The sequence below is a fragment of the Narcine bancroftii genome, chromosome 2 (genome assembly GCF_036971445.1).
Source record: "Narcine bancroftii isolate sNarBan1 chromosome 2, sNarBan1.hap1, whole genome shotgun sequence".
NCBI classification, from domain to species: domain Eukaryota; kingdom Metazoa; phylum Chordata; class Chondrichthyes; order Torpediniformes; family Narcinidae; genus Narcine; species Narcine bancroftii.
The window spans coordinates 106,716,514-106,731,957 of record NC_091470.1 but is presented as its reverse complement, the minus strand read 5'-3'; the positions used below and the strand labels follow the sequence as shown (position 1 = coordinate 106,731,957).

The following is a 15,444-nucleotide window of genomic DNA, read 5'->3' as shown; positions in this document are numbered from 1 at the left end:
AAATGCACTACAATGTGGATAAATGTGAGGTTATCCACTTTGGTAATACAAACCGGAGGGCAGATTACTATTTGAATGGCAATAGATTAAGAGATAGGGAAGTGCAGAGAGACCCAGGGTACTTGTACACCAGTCTCTGAAGGTGAGTGTGCAGGTACAGCAGGCGATCCAAAAGGCAAATGGTATGTTGGCCTTCATATCAAGTGGGTTTGAGTATAGGAACAAGGATACCTTACTGCAGCTGTACAGGGCCTTGGTGAGACCACACCTGGAGTATTGTGTGCAGTTTTGGACACCTTATTTAAGGAAGGATGTTCTTGCAATGGAGAGAGTGCAGAGGTGATTCACCAGGCGGATACCTGGAATGGCAGGAATGACTTATGAGGAAAGATGGAACAAATTTGGATTGTACTCGCTGGAGTTTAGAAGATTGAGAGGGGATCTCATAGTTCAGGGTGTGTTTGTGAAGAGTAAAGGGAATTAATAACGCAGTTCTACTTTCTGTGGAATTCATTGCCACAGAGGGCAGTAGAGGCAGGTTCATTAAATATATTTAAGAGGGAATTAGATCTATTTCTTCAGTATAAGGGTATTAAAGGTTACGGAGAGAAGGCGGGGACGGGGTACTGAACTTTAAGATCAGCCATGATCTCGTTGAATGGCAGAGCAGGCTCGAAGTGTCGAATGACCTACTCCTGCTCCTATCTTCCATGTTTCTATGTTATTGAAAAAGTTTAAAATGGATGTGAGTTAATGGAAGGATCTCCCATTAACATGAATAGGTCGAGTAAATTGTATTAAAGGAAATATTTTCCCCGTATTCAGTATTTACTTAAGTCTATTCCATGTTTACTTCCAAAGGGCTTTTTTCAATTTTTGAATATAGTGGTGAGGAAACTTTTATGGAAGGGATAATTAGCATGAGTAGCTTTACAGTCATTGACGTGTAAGTATGTATTAGGAGGTCTTCGGTTTCCTTATATTCAAAATTATTATGAAACTGCAAGGTTAAAGTTTATAGTAGAATGATGGATACTAAGCATCCCCCAAGTTGACCTAAGGTGGAATTAGCTTTTATTTTTGAACCTGATGTTCATCAGTTTAAATATAAATGGAATTTGAGTTTTTTGCAGGTTTAAAATATGCCGGCATTAAAGTTATTATTAAGGATATAGATTAATAGAAATCCTGTTACAGGAACGAAGAGTAATTTATCAATTCAAACTCAATTATATGAAAATCAGCTTATTTGGTTTTAAATATTTAACAGGTATTTAAAAGCATAGCATCCTGAAGGTATAAATGTGATTCAGGATTGTCGTGAAGAGGAACAGTTCTTTTCTTTTAATTGATGGAGGGAAACATTTGGAATTCCAGTAAATTCTTTGTTTGTGTATTATCAGTTTATAGATTTGATAAGGGATAAATATGGAAGGGATATGAGATTACTTGAGTCTTTGATTTCTTCTATAACAAGAAGGTGTTTTGTTTCAGAACTATTTATGTTGATGCAAGAGAGTGCAGATAAATCAAATTTGGAGAAATCTAGAAATAAATGACAAATTGATTTAACGTATGATATACCCTAGGAAGACTGTGAAGTTATGTGTCATTAAGTTATTTAAAATTAAACCACCATTTTACCCAGAGTTTCTTTTTGCATTATATGTTTATATTTGACTGGTTGGGGGTTGGATAAGTTTCAGATAGCTTTTGATCATTTACCGTTATCAGTGGTATGAAAAAGAGTAGCGATTACTTTGAAAAATTATAGAGATAAATATAGTTCGTTGGCATACTGAATTGAGATCTTGTATTTATATGGATATAAATGACATAATTTACATGGTAATTATTCTTTATTTGTTAAAATGTGATCTCCGTCTTTGGAATGTATGGGTTTAGAAATATCTTAAAATTTTGTATTGTTTTTACATTTATAACTATTTGAAGTATGTTTTTTTTAGGCTCCCCTTGCGGGGCTGGATAGGGGAGAGGTGGAGGGAGGGTTGTTTGTTGTTGATTTGTTTATACTATTTCTCTTCACGTAATGTTTTCATATTATTTTTAAAAGTTTTAAATAATTAGTTAAAAATTTTGCTGTAAAATTCTTGGCTAAGGTTTTGGCTTCGAGATTGGATAATTCTTTTCCATCTATCATTTCTGAATATCAGACTGGATTTAATTAAAAACAACTGTTATTCTTATTTTAATAAATATTGCTCATTTGGCAAAAAAGATTGTGGTTGCTGGAAACAGGAGGTCTTCAAGCGTTTGAAGGGAGATCAAATATTTCACATTCAAATGTTTAAGAGGAAGCCGGAATTGACGCATGTTTTCCCGGGTGGTGCCCGCCCGCTACCTTCAAAATTCATTAAAAGTTTGATTCTTCTCGATCTGTAGCTTTTCATCCAATTAAAAACACTCTTTATTTATTGGCCACACATGTCCTTGTTCCCCGAATTTTAAATTGCATGAAGTTTGATTTATACGGCTTTTGGTGGGAGAAAGTAGAACTGTGTTATTAATTCCCTTTCCTCTTCACAAACACATCCTGAACCGCTGACAGTTCCTGCAATTTCCCGTATTCTTTGTGAAGGAAATATGACAAAGTCGCAAGATGACAAGATATAGGAGCAGTAATTGGCCTATTCGCCCATCGAATCATGCACTGATCCACCCACCCACTCAGTCCCACTCCCTGGCTTTCTCCGTTTTACTCTTGATTCCCTGAAATACCGACACACCGCAATATAGCCTCACGTTCTCACATTTCAAAGTGAATCCAATCATATTTTGATCAGTGCCTCAAAAAGATCCTTTTATTTTTAGCTCTCTAATCACCTCTGGTTCATTACCCAGCTCCAAATTTGGACAGCCTATCCCCTGGTGGGCGCATTAACAAGCTATTTTAAAAGCCATAACATAGGCTTTTCACGAAATCTTGCTCTTAATATCTCGCACAGTCATATCTTTCCAATCTACTTTCATGTTAGAATTGTCCATCATTATCTTAACACTGTCCTTCTGACATGCATCTTCTATTTCCAGTTGTATTTTATAATGGAAATTCGGGATGCTGATTAAAGGCCTGTACATTACTGCCATTTCGTGTATTTAATCCTTTATGATTCCTTCACTCAATTCATAATGAATCAACCTCTTCTGATACTATGTCCATTCTTTCCAACTATTTAATATTGTTGCTTACCAGCAGAGACATGGGACCCTTTCCATCTATCTTCCTTTCCTTGCGATGCTCCATGGATCCTTGGACGTTCACTTCCCAATGGCATCCTCCCTCTCACCACGAATCGGTAATGGCCACAACATCATACCCTCCAGCCTGCATCTATACATCAAGATCATCCACTTGTTTCGAATGCTTCGCACATTTCAGTACAATGCTTACAGACCAGTGTTTGAATGTCTTGGTATGTGTAATCCCTCTGGACATTATTTTGTCTCGTCGACTGCCTGTCATCTTTGCTGTATACTTTCTTCTCTCTTCTGCTCTTTCCCCCAATAATCAGCCGAAGCACGCTGGTTCCCATCCCTTGTCCCTTTAGTTTAAACTCTGCATGACTGCCCTATTAAACCTGGCCGCCGGGATATTGGAACCATTTTGGCTCAAGTGTCATCCATTCTTTTTGAATATGTCATACATTCCCCAAAAGAGATCCCAATGATCCAATAATTTGTAGTCCAGTGGCTTGCATTAGCTTGTAAGCCATACCGTTGGGGTTGACACAATAAATGGATAGACAAGGCCGGAAAGGACTTCTTCCCAAAAAAGAAATCACCATCGCCATGATCCCGCTGTCTTGTTGTATGGTTTTCTGCAATGATGTTTTGTGCCATATCACGATACCGTAATTGTCATAATAAACAAATGTAAATACTGCCTCAATATCCAAAATAATCTCTACAATATCTGTAATTGCATTGACCTCTAGCTTCTGGATCAATTGATTTCATCAATCAAATAGACTATTACACGAGCGACCCTTCGGATGCTGCACTTCTTGAGCCGGAACCTCCTCATGAAAACAGTTCGCGATTATATGGTTTGAAACATTTTGAAGCTTTCCACTTTATCTAATATAATTTAATCAGTTTGTGATCAAAATCTCTCCGGATATGTCTGTCATGAAATAACAGTGAATATAACTATTTTAATGGGATTATGTAAAAATAAGCCAGTGATCATGTTTGAATTTGAAACATCTCACTCGAGTGTAGCTAAGTGTGGAATGGAACGAAGTAATGACCATTATTTGTTTGATCAGACTGCTTTGTCGGCACTGATGTGTGAAATGTGCTCGAAGTGTTTGTGCCTGGTATTAATATCCAGGACAAGGATCAAGATATTTCATCCGTCGAACTGTGAATCACACGAGTGGGAATTTCGCTCTGACTTGCTATTGTCAATCTTTATTTCCTCCCAGATATAGGCCCTGTCGACTCTCAACGTGATGAGAGCAAAATTATTGATTGCCAAGACTGTCGGTTGAGGGCAGGCAGTTCTGCCGATGATCCGCTCGCGCTCACTGTTGTCCACGGTGAGTTATGTCTCAGTTACACCCACATCATATAGTTGTCTTTGAAACAAAGCATTCACATAAAGTATGTTTAATGCCAAGTTTCATAAAAACAATGTATAAATGCGAGAATGGCGATTCTGATTGTTCAATATGATCCAAGTTCGATCCAACATCAATGGTCATGATAATCTATCTTGCTGCCGGCTCCCTAAAAAAGGCCCTTTCGAGGAACTGGTAATGGTTGAAATCCCCTTCTTAGTAAGAATTTGGATTATCCTCGCTCCTTACTATCTACTGATAATCATCACCATAATGTGAAGAATATCCTGGTGTCCCCCATTCATCCCCTTGATGCTCTGCCAATATACACAACCATCATTGCTGATTATATAACTTCATTACCCAATTTCTGCTTCCTTTTCCGAACCCTCTATGACTTTGGCCCTGGTCAGAACATTCAACTACATTTTCAATCTATTTATGAATGGTCTCTCATAGATCCCAATTTTCTGGTTGTCTGCTCTTCCGACGCACGTGATAATCGTCACAATGCGAAGTTCATACCACCAGTGCCGACATGAGAGGACAGTCCAGTTCCATAATTCACAGCTTCCCTTGGAGGACGGTAAGCACAATGCTTCCATTGCTTGTGTCCATTCCCTATGGGCTAGCGCTAAGTGACTGATTGAATATATGCCAGTTCTGGAAGAAGCACAAAGAAAAGAGCATGTAAAAAGAAGTAGCAAGGATGGCAAGGTTCACGGAGATATTAAATCAATTCTTGTTTTCAGGAAAGGAAGGCTACGTAAGACAGGCGCAGAAAATTGTCATCAAATTAATTATTTGAAGATTATAGTGGATGAGAAGTGGGCATAAGGGAGCCTGGGTCAGCACAATCAATAAATTATTCCAAAAGCTTTTACTAAATATGTTTCAGACAAATGGATAGCCAGGTCCTCTTCAGGACGAAAGTGGAAGTCAGTGAACTGAGTAGGTGTGGTGTCCTGAATGACAACTTCGCGCCTGTATACACCATGGGGCGCGATCTGCAATGTGTATATCAGGAAAGTGTGTATCAGAGTTAATGATTTACAATCAAGTGGAAACTTCCACGGAGCCACATGAAATCCGTAACATGGTGTGACTTGCGCGACTTTGGTTGGCTGTTGCTTCTGTCAGTGGGATGCAGGAGGCTGAGGGGTGACTTTGAACTGGATCATAAATTTATGCATCTATTGGATATGTTAGATAATCGCACTTAATTTGCAAAGGTTCTGTGGACTAATTAAGAAGACGCCGTTTTTAAGTGAACACGTGACATGATTAAGAAAAGTCTGAGCGGGAAGATTTTCCACTCAGGATGTTTATAAGTTGTGGAACAACTTGCACGGGGACGTGGAGGAGGCAGGGAAAATGAAAGAGATGAAGATGCGTGCCCGGAATGCAAAGTAATTCAAGCAAAATTGGGAAACGATGTGCATTGATCGATATGACGGTTGGAGGACATGAATTCGTCCGATCAAACCATTTCCATGGTGTACATTCGACATGGTGTGCACATTTAACTATAATGAATTGCAATATAACATAATCAGGGTGAAAAACGCAAGTTTACATTTATTTCAATATCGTGCCTTATTTGACCCATTTAATTGTTCTGATGTGTTCAGATAGACTACACCATGGTTTCACAATTAAATATAAAGTGAATTGTAGGTGAATGTTGTCAACAAAGTAAGGAGGTATGTCAAGCTAAATGTCCTGTTATTTGGATTATATTTCAGGTAAACTCAGCATTAATATCCGGATATATTCTTCTAAGTCTGTTATAAGAGCTAGAACATGATGTCCAGCTTTCCATGAAGATGAACACATATTTCTTCAAATTTACAAATCAACTCATTGTAAACAAATGCAATAATGTTCCATTCTGCATGTTCATGGCTTCAAAAAACTGTCTGACCTTAGTCACGACTATTCTGCCTTGTGATTTGAGCTATCATCACTCGTAATCTTATGGAAAATACAGTTACTGAAATCACTTCATAATGTTCCCATAACGTGAATGTTACAATCTTTACACCCATGAACTGGACGAATGATGAAAATCGAATTGCATGGATTCACAATTTATTAGAATTTTTTTCTTTGCATATAAATTATATCCATATATATATGATTAGGCACCAGATGTGATCAAATTATTCGTTTGTTGATTATATGAGGCCTTTATTTACAGTCATACATTAAGTTTGCATCATGTTCAGTAACTGTGGAATACTGATATTGTAAATGTATTAATAGAGGCAACATCATTTATGTTTCATATGGAAATTTATATTGATATGCTCATAGGTTTGCGAAAATGCTTTCAAATCCAAGATATACTAAACAGATCAACCTAATGCATTACTCGTTCTCTCACTGGGTGAGCAATAGATACAGACTGGAATACGACTTTCATTCTGAACTTTGAAATGGAAGAAGAAAATATCTTTGCACTTCAGAGTAATGAATAGATAGACTGTAAAATACGCCAGCTGGTGCAAGGTTTTAAAATGATGAGCGTCTGTTACTGAAACCTTCAAATAAAAATAAACAAATCAACTTATTGCTAAAAAACGTTTCCACTTATGATCTACTCAGCACATCAATGTCTTCAATAAAATGTCTGACCTCAGTTTTATGCCCGTACAGATGTATGATTTGTGTCACCAATGTAAGTGCCTCTGCAACATGTAAGAGGAATTGGCATTTAGAAAAGAAATGACTGAAGATCTCTAATTTGAAGGATACCATATTGAAGTAATTTTAAATATTTGTTAAACTTGTGGACTCAATCTCTAAAATTCCCTCTGCAATGTAATAAGATGCTGAAGAACAGAAAATAACTTTGGATAGTCAGCAGAACCGAAATGGTGTAGAGCACACATGTCAAATTCTGGCCCGCGGGCCAAATTTGGCCCCCGATATAATTATATTTGTCCCGCAAGATCATTTAAAAAATGTATTGGAGGTGGCCCGCTGGCCGCCGCGCCAGTATAGTGCATGCACAGCAATACAACAAATCCCAGAATGCATTGGCGTCAGCCTGCTAATTGCCCCGACCTCCTCTGTTTACGTTGCAGGGTCTCACTGTGGACTCTGGTTTTGGGGCATGGCCGGGATCAGGGGAAGCCAAGGCTTCTTCCCAGCGCCCGGAACCGGAGCCTCGGGCCTGACCTCGCCAGGACCATTGCCCACACCCTCTCCCTGCCGCAGGCCGATCCGCGACTCACGGTGACGGGGCCGCTGATCTGCCGAGATGTCGCCCTGCAGTGGGAGCAGATGCCCCCCCACTGTCGTTGTCCAACCCGATCACCCGCAAACCCCGCCCTCCCGCACACAGGCCTGAGTAAGTATTATGAACTTTAATCTCAGGATAAAACGATCTTCCAATAGTTTCATGTCACAGTGATAAATATATTCCTGGTTAAAAATGGTCCTGCACCTGGATACAAGCTCATTAGGCATAAAACTTGAAAGTGTGTAAATCAAAGGATATCTATACCAATGGAAAAAGGGCATGGCTAATAACCCTGCTAGAGTTCATGCCCACAATCAGATAGCCATTTGATTGTTTCAGGAATGATGTTATTCTCCCACATTCTCAATAGCCCTCAGATTTTACCATTCGACAGCACACTAGCAACATTTGACAAATCCTCTATAGAGAAATATTATTTATTGAATATTTTATTTTTCATTTGTTAATGCTTCTGGAAAGAGTTTATCCAAAACTATTATTAAACATTTATTTTAATAAGAAAAAGTTTAACAATACATATGTTGAAAGAAGAGAAAACATACAGATGTTGTTGAAAATTTTCAATCAATATTTAGTTCGGCCCTCGACTTAGTACAATTTTTTAATTTTGGCCCTCTGTGAATTTGGCCCTCCCTGGTGTAGAGGTTGTCATGTCACCTATTTCGCACTCGGATAAATAAATTTCAGTCCAATTAATTCTGCTCCTTTATAAAATAAAATCCCCTTAGTTCTGGAAAGAAATTCATGAATACACGTAACTCCTAAATCCTTTCTCCAAATGCTCACAAAATATTATTCAATCATTGACTCCGACATTTCGGAAAGGAAATTCAGCGCCACATACTCAATGATCAATGGGTGCTATAAGCAAATCCCGATTTTACTACACTACCATATTCAGAAGGAATGACTTAGTTGGAAATCTATTTCCCAAAATTGATCTGAAATTGTCTGCAGTTGAATTATGTAAGAAGAGTCCGTCGACTACGTCACCACTTGCTGCTTATCCCACGTCAAATATTTTCAATTCTTCTTTCTTCATTTATTGGTGTTAATTTCAAAAGTTTTTGTTTACCAAATGACACATAAAAAGTTTAAATGTATAAAAGATTCGACTATACGTTTCCATAATACTCCACCTTGCAATGGAAAAAGTCAGTGGATAGCACAATTCGGTTTCAAACTATACTTTTGAAAATAGTTCTTAAAACCGGAATCCACATTAATAATGTGGATTTTGAACAGAATTAAATATTCGTGGTGAAGCAGGAAATGAATCAAACTACATTTGCAAAGTATAATGTAAACGGCATTTATTTTCACACTTTGCATTGTCAATAAACTATGAATTGAGATCTTTCCGCATTTTTCAATAAACGGTCCCATTTCAATTTATTTGTGCCTGCAGCTCGTTAAATGAGAGGAAGTTAGTCCGATGACATCTCATTGGAAATATCGCTGACTCAAATTCAATGCAGTTAAAGAAGACTTGGGAGACGTATAGAAATAGGCCATCGATCCCAATGAAAATGCACAGACCAGCAACACCCAATTATGGAATTCATTCCATTGTTACTTTTCCCATCATTTTCATCGGCACATATTTTGCAATTCAATCACACACAACAGGCAATTGACAGTGGTCAGTTAACCCAGCAAAACGTTGGTCTTTGGCATGTGGGGAGAAAGTTGGTCACGCAGAGCAAAAACACGGAAAGCGTGCAATATTCGCTCAGATAATAGGTGAGGGCAAGATTGAAGCCAAGTCTCTCGGAGTTTAAAAAATCTACTCTACATGTTCACCAAACATTATAACACAGTCCTTTGTTCAGTTGAAGAATGAAAGTGATGTTTTCCTCATATTAAAGTACATAATATCTGTGAAAGGGCGTCCAGTGTGGATGAATACACTCCCTCGCAATATCCCCTTCATAGATTTGGTAACCCCCTATGATCAATATTTATACTTTGAATCAAAATTTATATTTGGTATTTTTAATTAAAAAGCTGATAATCAATACTTAATTGTTCGTTGATATGAACATTGCTAAAAAATGATCAAGAAGGACCATTGATATTCACTATTAAATAAGAACAAGGCACTGGAATTTTCAGGGTGCTTTTAGATTTCATTGCTCGCCACTTAAACCAGAACACAGTAAAATTGCTGAAGCCATGATTTCCCAATTCTGGCCAAATATCTCTCGGCATGAGGGGGGATCGCCGGTAACCACAGCAGGATAGACACTCTTCAATGCACCCGAGTAACGTTTGAACATCAGCCTTAATTCACGGCGGGTGACTTTCGAAGAGCACAAACTGGGTGGTGCTTTGGCTGGGGCTTTCTGAACAGGGAGTAAACAGACTTTTGAGATCCGAACATATCTTGCTTTCAAGTCAAATAGTAACTTACAGATTTAGTAGGGTGTAATGTTCTCACGTGCCGAGTTCAGATCAATCAATTCAGAGAAACTTCTTTTTTGGATTATTCAATTCACTTAGCCTTCATGCGTAGGTATAATGCTTTTTTAAATCATTAAAACCGAGTAGAAATTATTGACGAATGAGGGGACGCACGATTGAATTCACCGAGAGGACATTCGTGGCAAGAGTGGCGTGTTGGATACATACTGGGTGATATCCGTGCAGAACGTGGAGCTGGGATTTATGCAATCATTCGCTACACTGCATAGCACTGCAGGGCGGATCGCTTGTCTCATCAACTACTGTACTGTGCTGATAGGTGGTGTCGCAAAGTTTATGTTTATGCCTCAGTTTCTTCCTTTCAAACAAATTCCAGACACTGTCCTATGTGAATATAATCCAATCTCGTCGTTCCATTGATCATTGGGTATTCGTTGTCTGATTGTGGACCAATCCTCTGGCTGGTGTCACGGATATTTCAAAGGTTACGTGAAATCTTACAGTCCCAAATATTGGAATTTCAGTAGCTGATTCACCCATCATCAGCCCAAGCACTGGATCGAAGCTCGTGCCAAATTAGTTTTAACTAATTTGGACACCTTTCGGTTCAAGTGTCATCCATTCTCTTTGAATAGGTCATACATTCCCCAAAAGTGACCCACATGATCCGATTAATACTAGCCCTAATGCATGCACTAGATTAGAAGCCACAATATAGGGGGTTGACAGGCTAAACGGATAGACAAGACCAGAAAGATTTACTGACCGAAAATAAAATCACCACCTCCATGATCCCGCTGTCTTGTATGGATTTCTGCAATGATGTCTTGTGCCATATGCCGATACCGTCATTTTCATAATAATCAATGGTGAATACTGCCTCAATATCCAAAATAATCTCTACAATAACTGTAATTGCATTGACCTTCAGCCTCTGGAACGATTGATTTCATCAATCTAATAGAATATTACACGAGCGACCCTTCGGATGCTGCAATTCTGGAGCCAGAACCTCCTCATGGAAACAATTCCCGTGTTTATGGTTTGACGCAATTTGGCACTTTCCACTTTATCTTATATTATTTTATCAGTTTGTGATCAAAATCTATCCGGATGCGTCTGTCGCGAAATAACAGGTAATATAACTATTTTTAATGGACATATGTTAAAAGAAGCCAGTGAACATGTTTGAATTTGAAACATCTCACTCGAGTGCAACTAAGAGTGGAATGGAACGAAGTAATGACCATTATTTGTTTGCTCAGACTGCTTTGTCGGGATTTATATGTGAAATCAGCGTGCAGTATTTGTGCGTCGTGTTAACATCCAGGATGAAGATCAAGATATTTCATCCATCAAACTGCGCATCATGCGAGTGGGAATTTCGCTCTATCTTGCCATTGTTAATCTCTAATTCCACCCAGATACGGGCCCTGCCGATGATAAAAGTGATGACAGCAAAAACATATATTCCCAAGATTGTCGTTTTAGGGCGGGCAGTGCGGCCGCTGATTCGCTCATGCTCATGGTTGTCCACAGTGATCTCAACACCTTTTGTGAGTAATATCTCCGTTACATCCACAATACATAGTTATATTTGAAGTAAAGCATCAAAGAATAAACTGTGTTTAATGACGTTTAATAGAAAAATATTTACCTTTCCGAGAATGGCGATTCTATTGTTCTCGTCTTAATCGGGCCATAGTTCAATATGATCTACGTGTCCGACTGGTATTACGTTCTCTTCATGGGCTCTCAAACTGTCCGTTCCACCTGCACATGAACCGCAATGGGGACCATAAACTCTGTGTTACCATCGGCGCCCAACAAAGGGGCGTTTCGTGGAACTGAGAAGCATTAAATCCATACCGGTGATGGTTGAAATCCCCTTCTAAATAGGAATTGGGATTATCTTGGCTCTTTAATTATGTCAGATATGTAATGATAATCATCGTCATCATGTAAAGAAGGTTTCGGGTGTCCGCCATTCATCCCCTTAATCCTCTGCCAACATATCCAACTAACATTGCTGATTATATACTTCAGAACCCAATTTCTGCTTCCTTTCCCTAACCGTCTATGACTTTGACCCTGATGGCAAAATTCAACCTCATTTATAATCTATTTAAGAATTGTCTCTCATAGATCCCAAATTTTCTTGTTGACAGCTCCTCAAACGTATGTGCTTATGGTCACAATGAAAGTTTCACACATGAGATGACGGTCCGTTTCCATAATTCACAGTTTCCCTGGGAGGACGGTAAGCAAAACTCTCCCATTGCTTCTTTTCATTTCCTATGGGCTCGGGCTAGATGAGTGGTTGCGGATATGCCAGTTCTAAAAGAAGAACAAAGCAAAGAGCATGTAAAAGTAAGAAGCAAGTATGGAAAGTTCGGGGAGAAATTAAATAAATTCTTGTTTTCAGGAAAAGAAGCGTTCATAATACAGGCACAGACAGTTATCATCAAATGAACTATTTGAATATAATCCTGCATGATTTAACTGGCAAAGAGGTTTGGCCATTCGTCAGCACGCTAGCAATCAGATTTTTATATCATGATTTAACCTAACCAGTAAATAGGGGGCGGAAATTAAACTTCTCCAACACCCATAAAAATTACACTCAACCCAATCAAATGCTTTTTCCACATCAAGCGCAACTACCATTTGGTTGGTTGGGATGTTTTCTCGATGCATTGATCAACATTATCAATCTAAGAATATTATCAGATAAGAATTGCAAATGACGCAGATAAGATTAATCTATTTGCTGATTATCTCTTGATTTATTTGACATATCTAGAACAAAATTAAATTGCCATTAGACCCAGAAGATTTTTTTTTGGGTTATGTGGTTTCTTTGACTGATTTGTGGTTGGATTAGTTAAAGATAGCTTTTGTTCATTTCTCGTTATCAGGGTCACGGGAATGTGTTGCAATTACTTGGAAAGATAATGTCGAGGTTAATATAGATCGTTGGCATAATGAATTGAGGTCTTGTATTTATATGGAAAAAATAACATATAATTTACATGATAATTATTATTTTTTCGTTAAAATGTGTTCGCTTTATTTGGAATATATGAGTCTATAAATATCTTAAAATCACTATCAGGCGTGAGTGGACAAACCAGTTTCAACGAATCTGTCCATCTGTGATCTTCCATGGGTGTATGGCGAAAGTGTTTTCAGAGATATTGATTGACAACCACTGTAAGCTTCCACGGGACCAGATGAAATCTGTCACATAATGTGAATTGTGGGACTTCGAGAGGCTGCTACTGTTGTCTATGGTGCGCAGGAGGCTGAGGCTGCCTTTAAAGTGGATCATAATTTATGGACCTATTGGATATGTTAGATAATCACACTTATTTTGTAAGGGTTATGGTGTCGAATTAAAAGGCCACCGTTTTAAAGACACAAGATGTGTTTAAGTAAAGTCTGAATGGGAAGGTACACCACTCAGAGTGTTGATTGCTTCTGGAAGAAAGTGCTCGGGGAGCTGGAAGAGACAGGAACAAAGAAAACCACGAGGCTTTTTGCCCGGAATACAAACGAATTCAAGCATAATGATCAAACGATTTGCATTGATAAACATGACGGTCTGCGTCCATGAATGCGACCGATCAAACTATTTGCGTGGTGCACATCTACTTGGTGTTCATATTTAACGATAATGAATTGGAATAAAACTTCATCAGGGAGAAAACGCAAGTTACTGGGAATGTAAAGAAAACGGCCTTTTTCATTTTGTTCAATTTTCTAACTATGTCCTACCTTATTTTCCCCATTTATTTGCTCTGATATATTCAGATTGATTACAACATGGTTTCACAAGTAAATATAAAGTGAATTGCAAGTGAATGTTGTCAACAGAGTAAGGAGGTATATCATGCAAACCTACATTTTTCCTGTATTCTAGGTAAATCCAGCATTAATATCCTGATTCATTCTTCTAAATCCGATTTCAGGGCTAGAACATTACTTTCAGCTTTCCATGCACATCAGCATACAGTTTTTCAAATTTACAAATCAACTTATTGTAAAAACATTTCCAATAATGTGCCACTCAGCACATCAATGTCTTCAATAAACTGTCTAACCTCAGTGTCACACCTGTCCTTCCTGATGATGTGTGTTATCATCACTCGCAATATTATGTAAAATACAGTTGCTGAATTTTCTTTCATAGTTTTCCGCTTAAATTGAATGCAACTATCTTCATCCTGCTCGGTTCACGTGTAAATTGGACGAATGTTTAAAATTCAACTAAATGGATTCACAATTTATTAGAATTTTTACCCTTTGCTTTTAATTTATATCCACATGTATATGCCTGGGAACCTGATGGAAACAAGTTAAATTTTCGTTGTTTATATGATGCCTTTATTTACATCCATATATTAAGTTTGCGTAATCTTCAATAACCGTTGAAAGCTGATGTTGCAAATGTAATAATCAAGGAAACATCACTTATGTTTCATATTGAATTCCATATATTTATATACTCATAGTTTGTACAAAATGCATTCGAATCCAAGATACACCAAAAAGAACAACCTGTTGCATTACTCATCTTCTCACTGAGTTATCAATAGAGACAGATTGGAAAATACATGAGCATGGCTATCTTACTGAACTTTGAAAAGGAAGCTAAAAACAACCTTTTGCTTTCAGAGTAATGAATATGTAGACTATAAACTAAGCCACCTTCAGCAAGGTTTCAAAATGATGAATGTCTGTTACTGAAAACTTCAAATAAAACATGAATTATTAACGTGGATTATCAGCAGTATTAAATACTCGTGGTGAAGCAGGAGAAATTATGATACTGTTATGCCAACTAAATTTGTTTTCACACTTTGCAATTGTTAACAACATATGAATTGAGAGATTTTCTGCATTTTGCAATAAACGGTCCCATTTCAATTTTTTTGCGTCTGCAGCTCTCTCAATGAGATGAATTAATTCCAATGACATCTCATTGGAAATATCGCTGACTCAAATTCAATGCAGTTAAAGAAGACTTAGGAGACATACAGTATAGAATTAGGCCATACATCCCAATGAAAATGCACAGACCTGCAAAACCCAATTATGTTATTCATTGTTATTTTTCCATCATTCTCATCGACACATATTTTGAAACTCAACCACACACAACAGACA

General features: G+C 37.9%; 1 protein-coding gene across 2 annotated transcripts in view; it reads left to right on the top strand.

The window, feature by feature from the left end:
- The window catches only part of LOC138754091 (scavenger receptor cysteine-rich domain-containing protein DMBT1-like), a 35,772-nt gene extending 28,621 nt beyond the window's left edge, over positions 1-7,151 (top strand). For both annotated transcript variants that reach the window (XM_069917911.1, XM_069917910.1), the window contains 4 exons: positions 3,957-4,067; positions 4,449-4,562; positions 5,043-5,169; positions 6,329-7,151. In XM_069917911.1, the coding sequence (XP_069774012.1) occupies positions 3,957-4,067; positions 4,449-4,562; positions 5,043-5,125 (308 nt within the window). In that variant the 3' untranslated portion in view covers positions 5,126-5,169; positions 6,329-7,151. The remainder of the gene's footprint in view (positions 1-3,956; positions 4,068-4,448; positions 4,563-5,042; positions 5,170-6,328) is intronic.
- Positions 7,152-15,444: the final 8,293 nt, after the last annotated feature.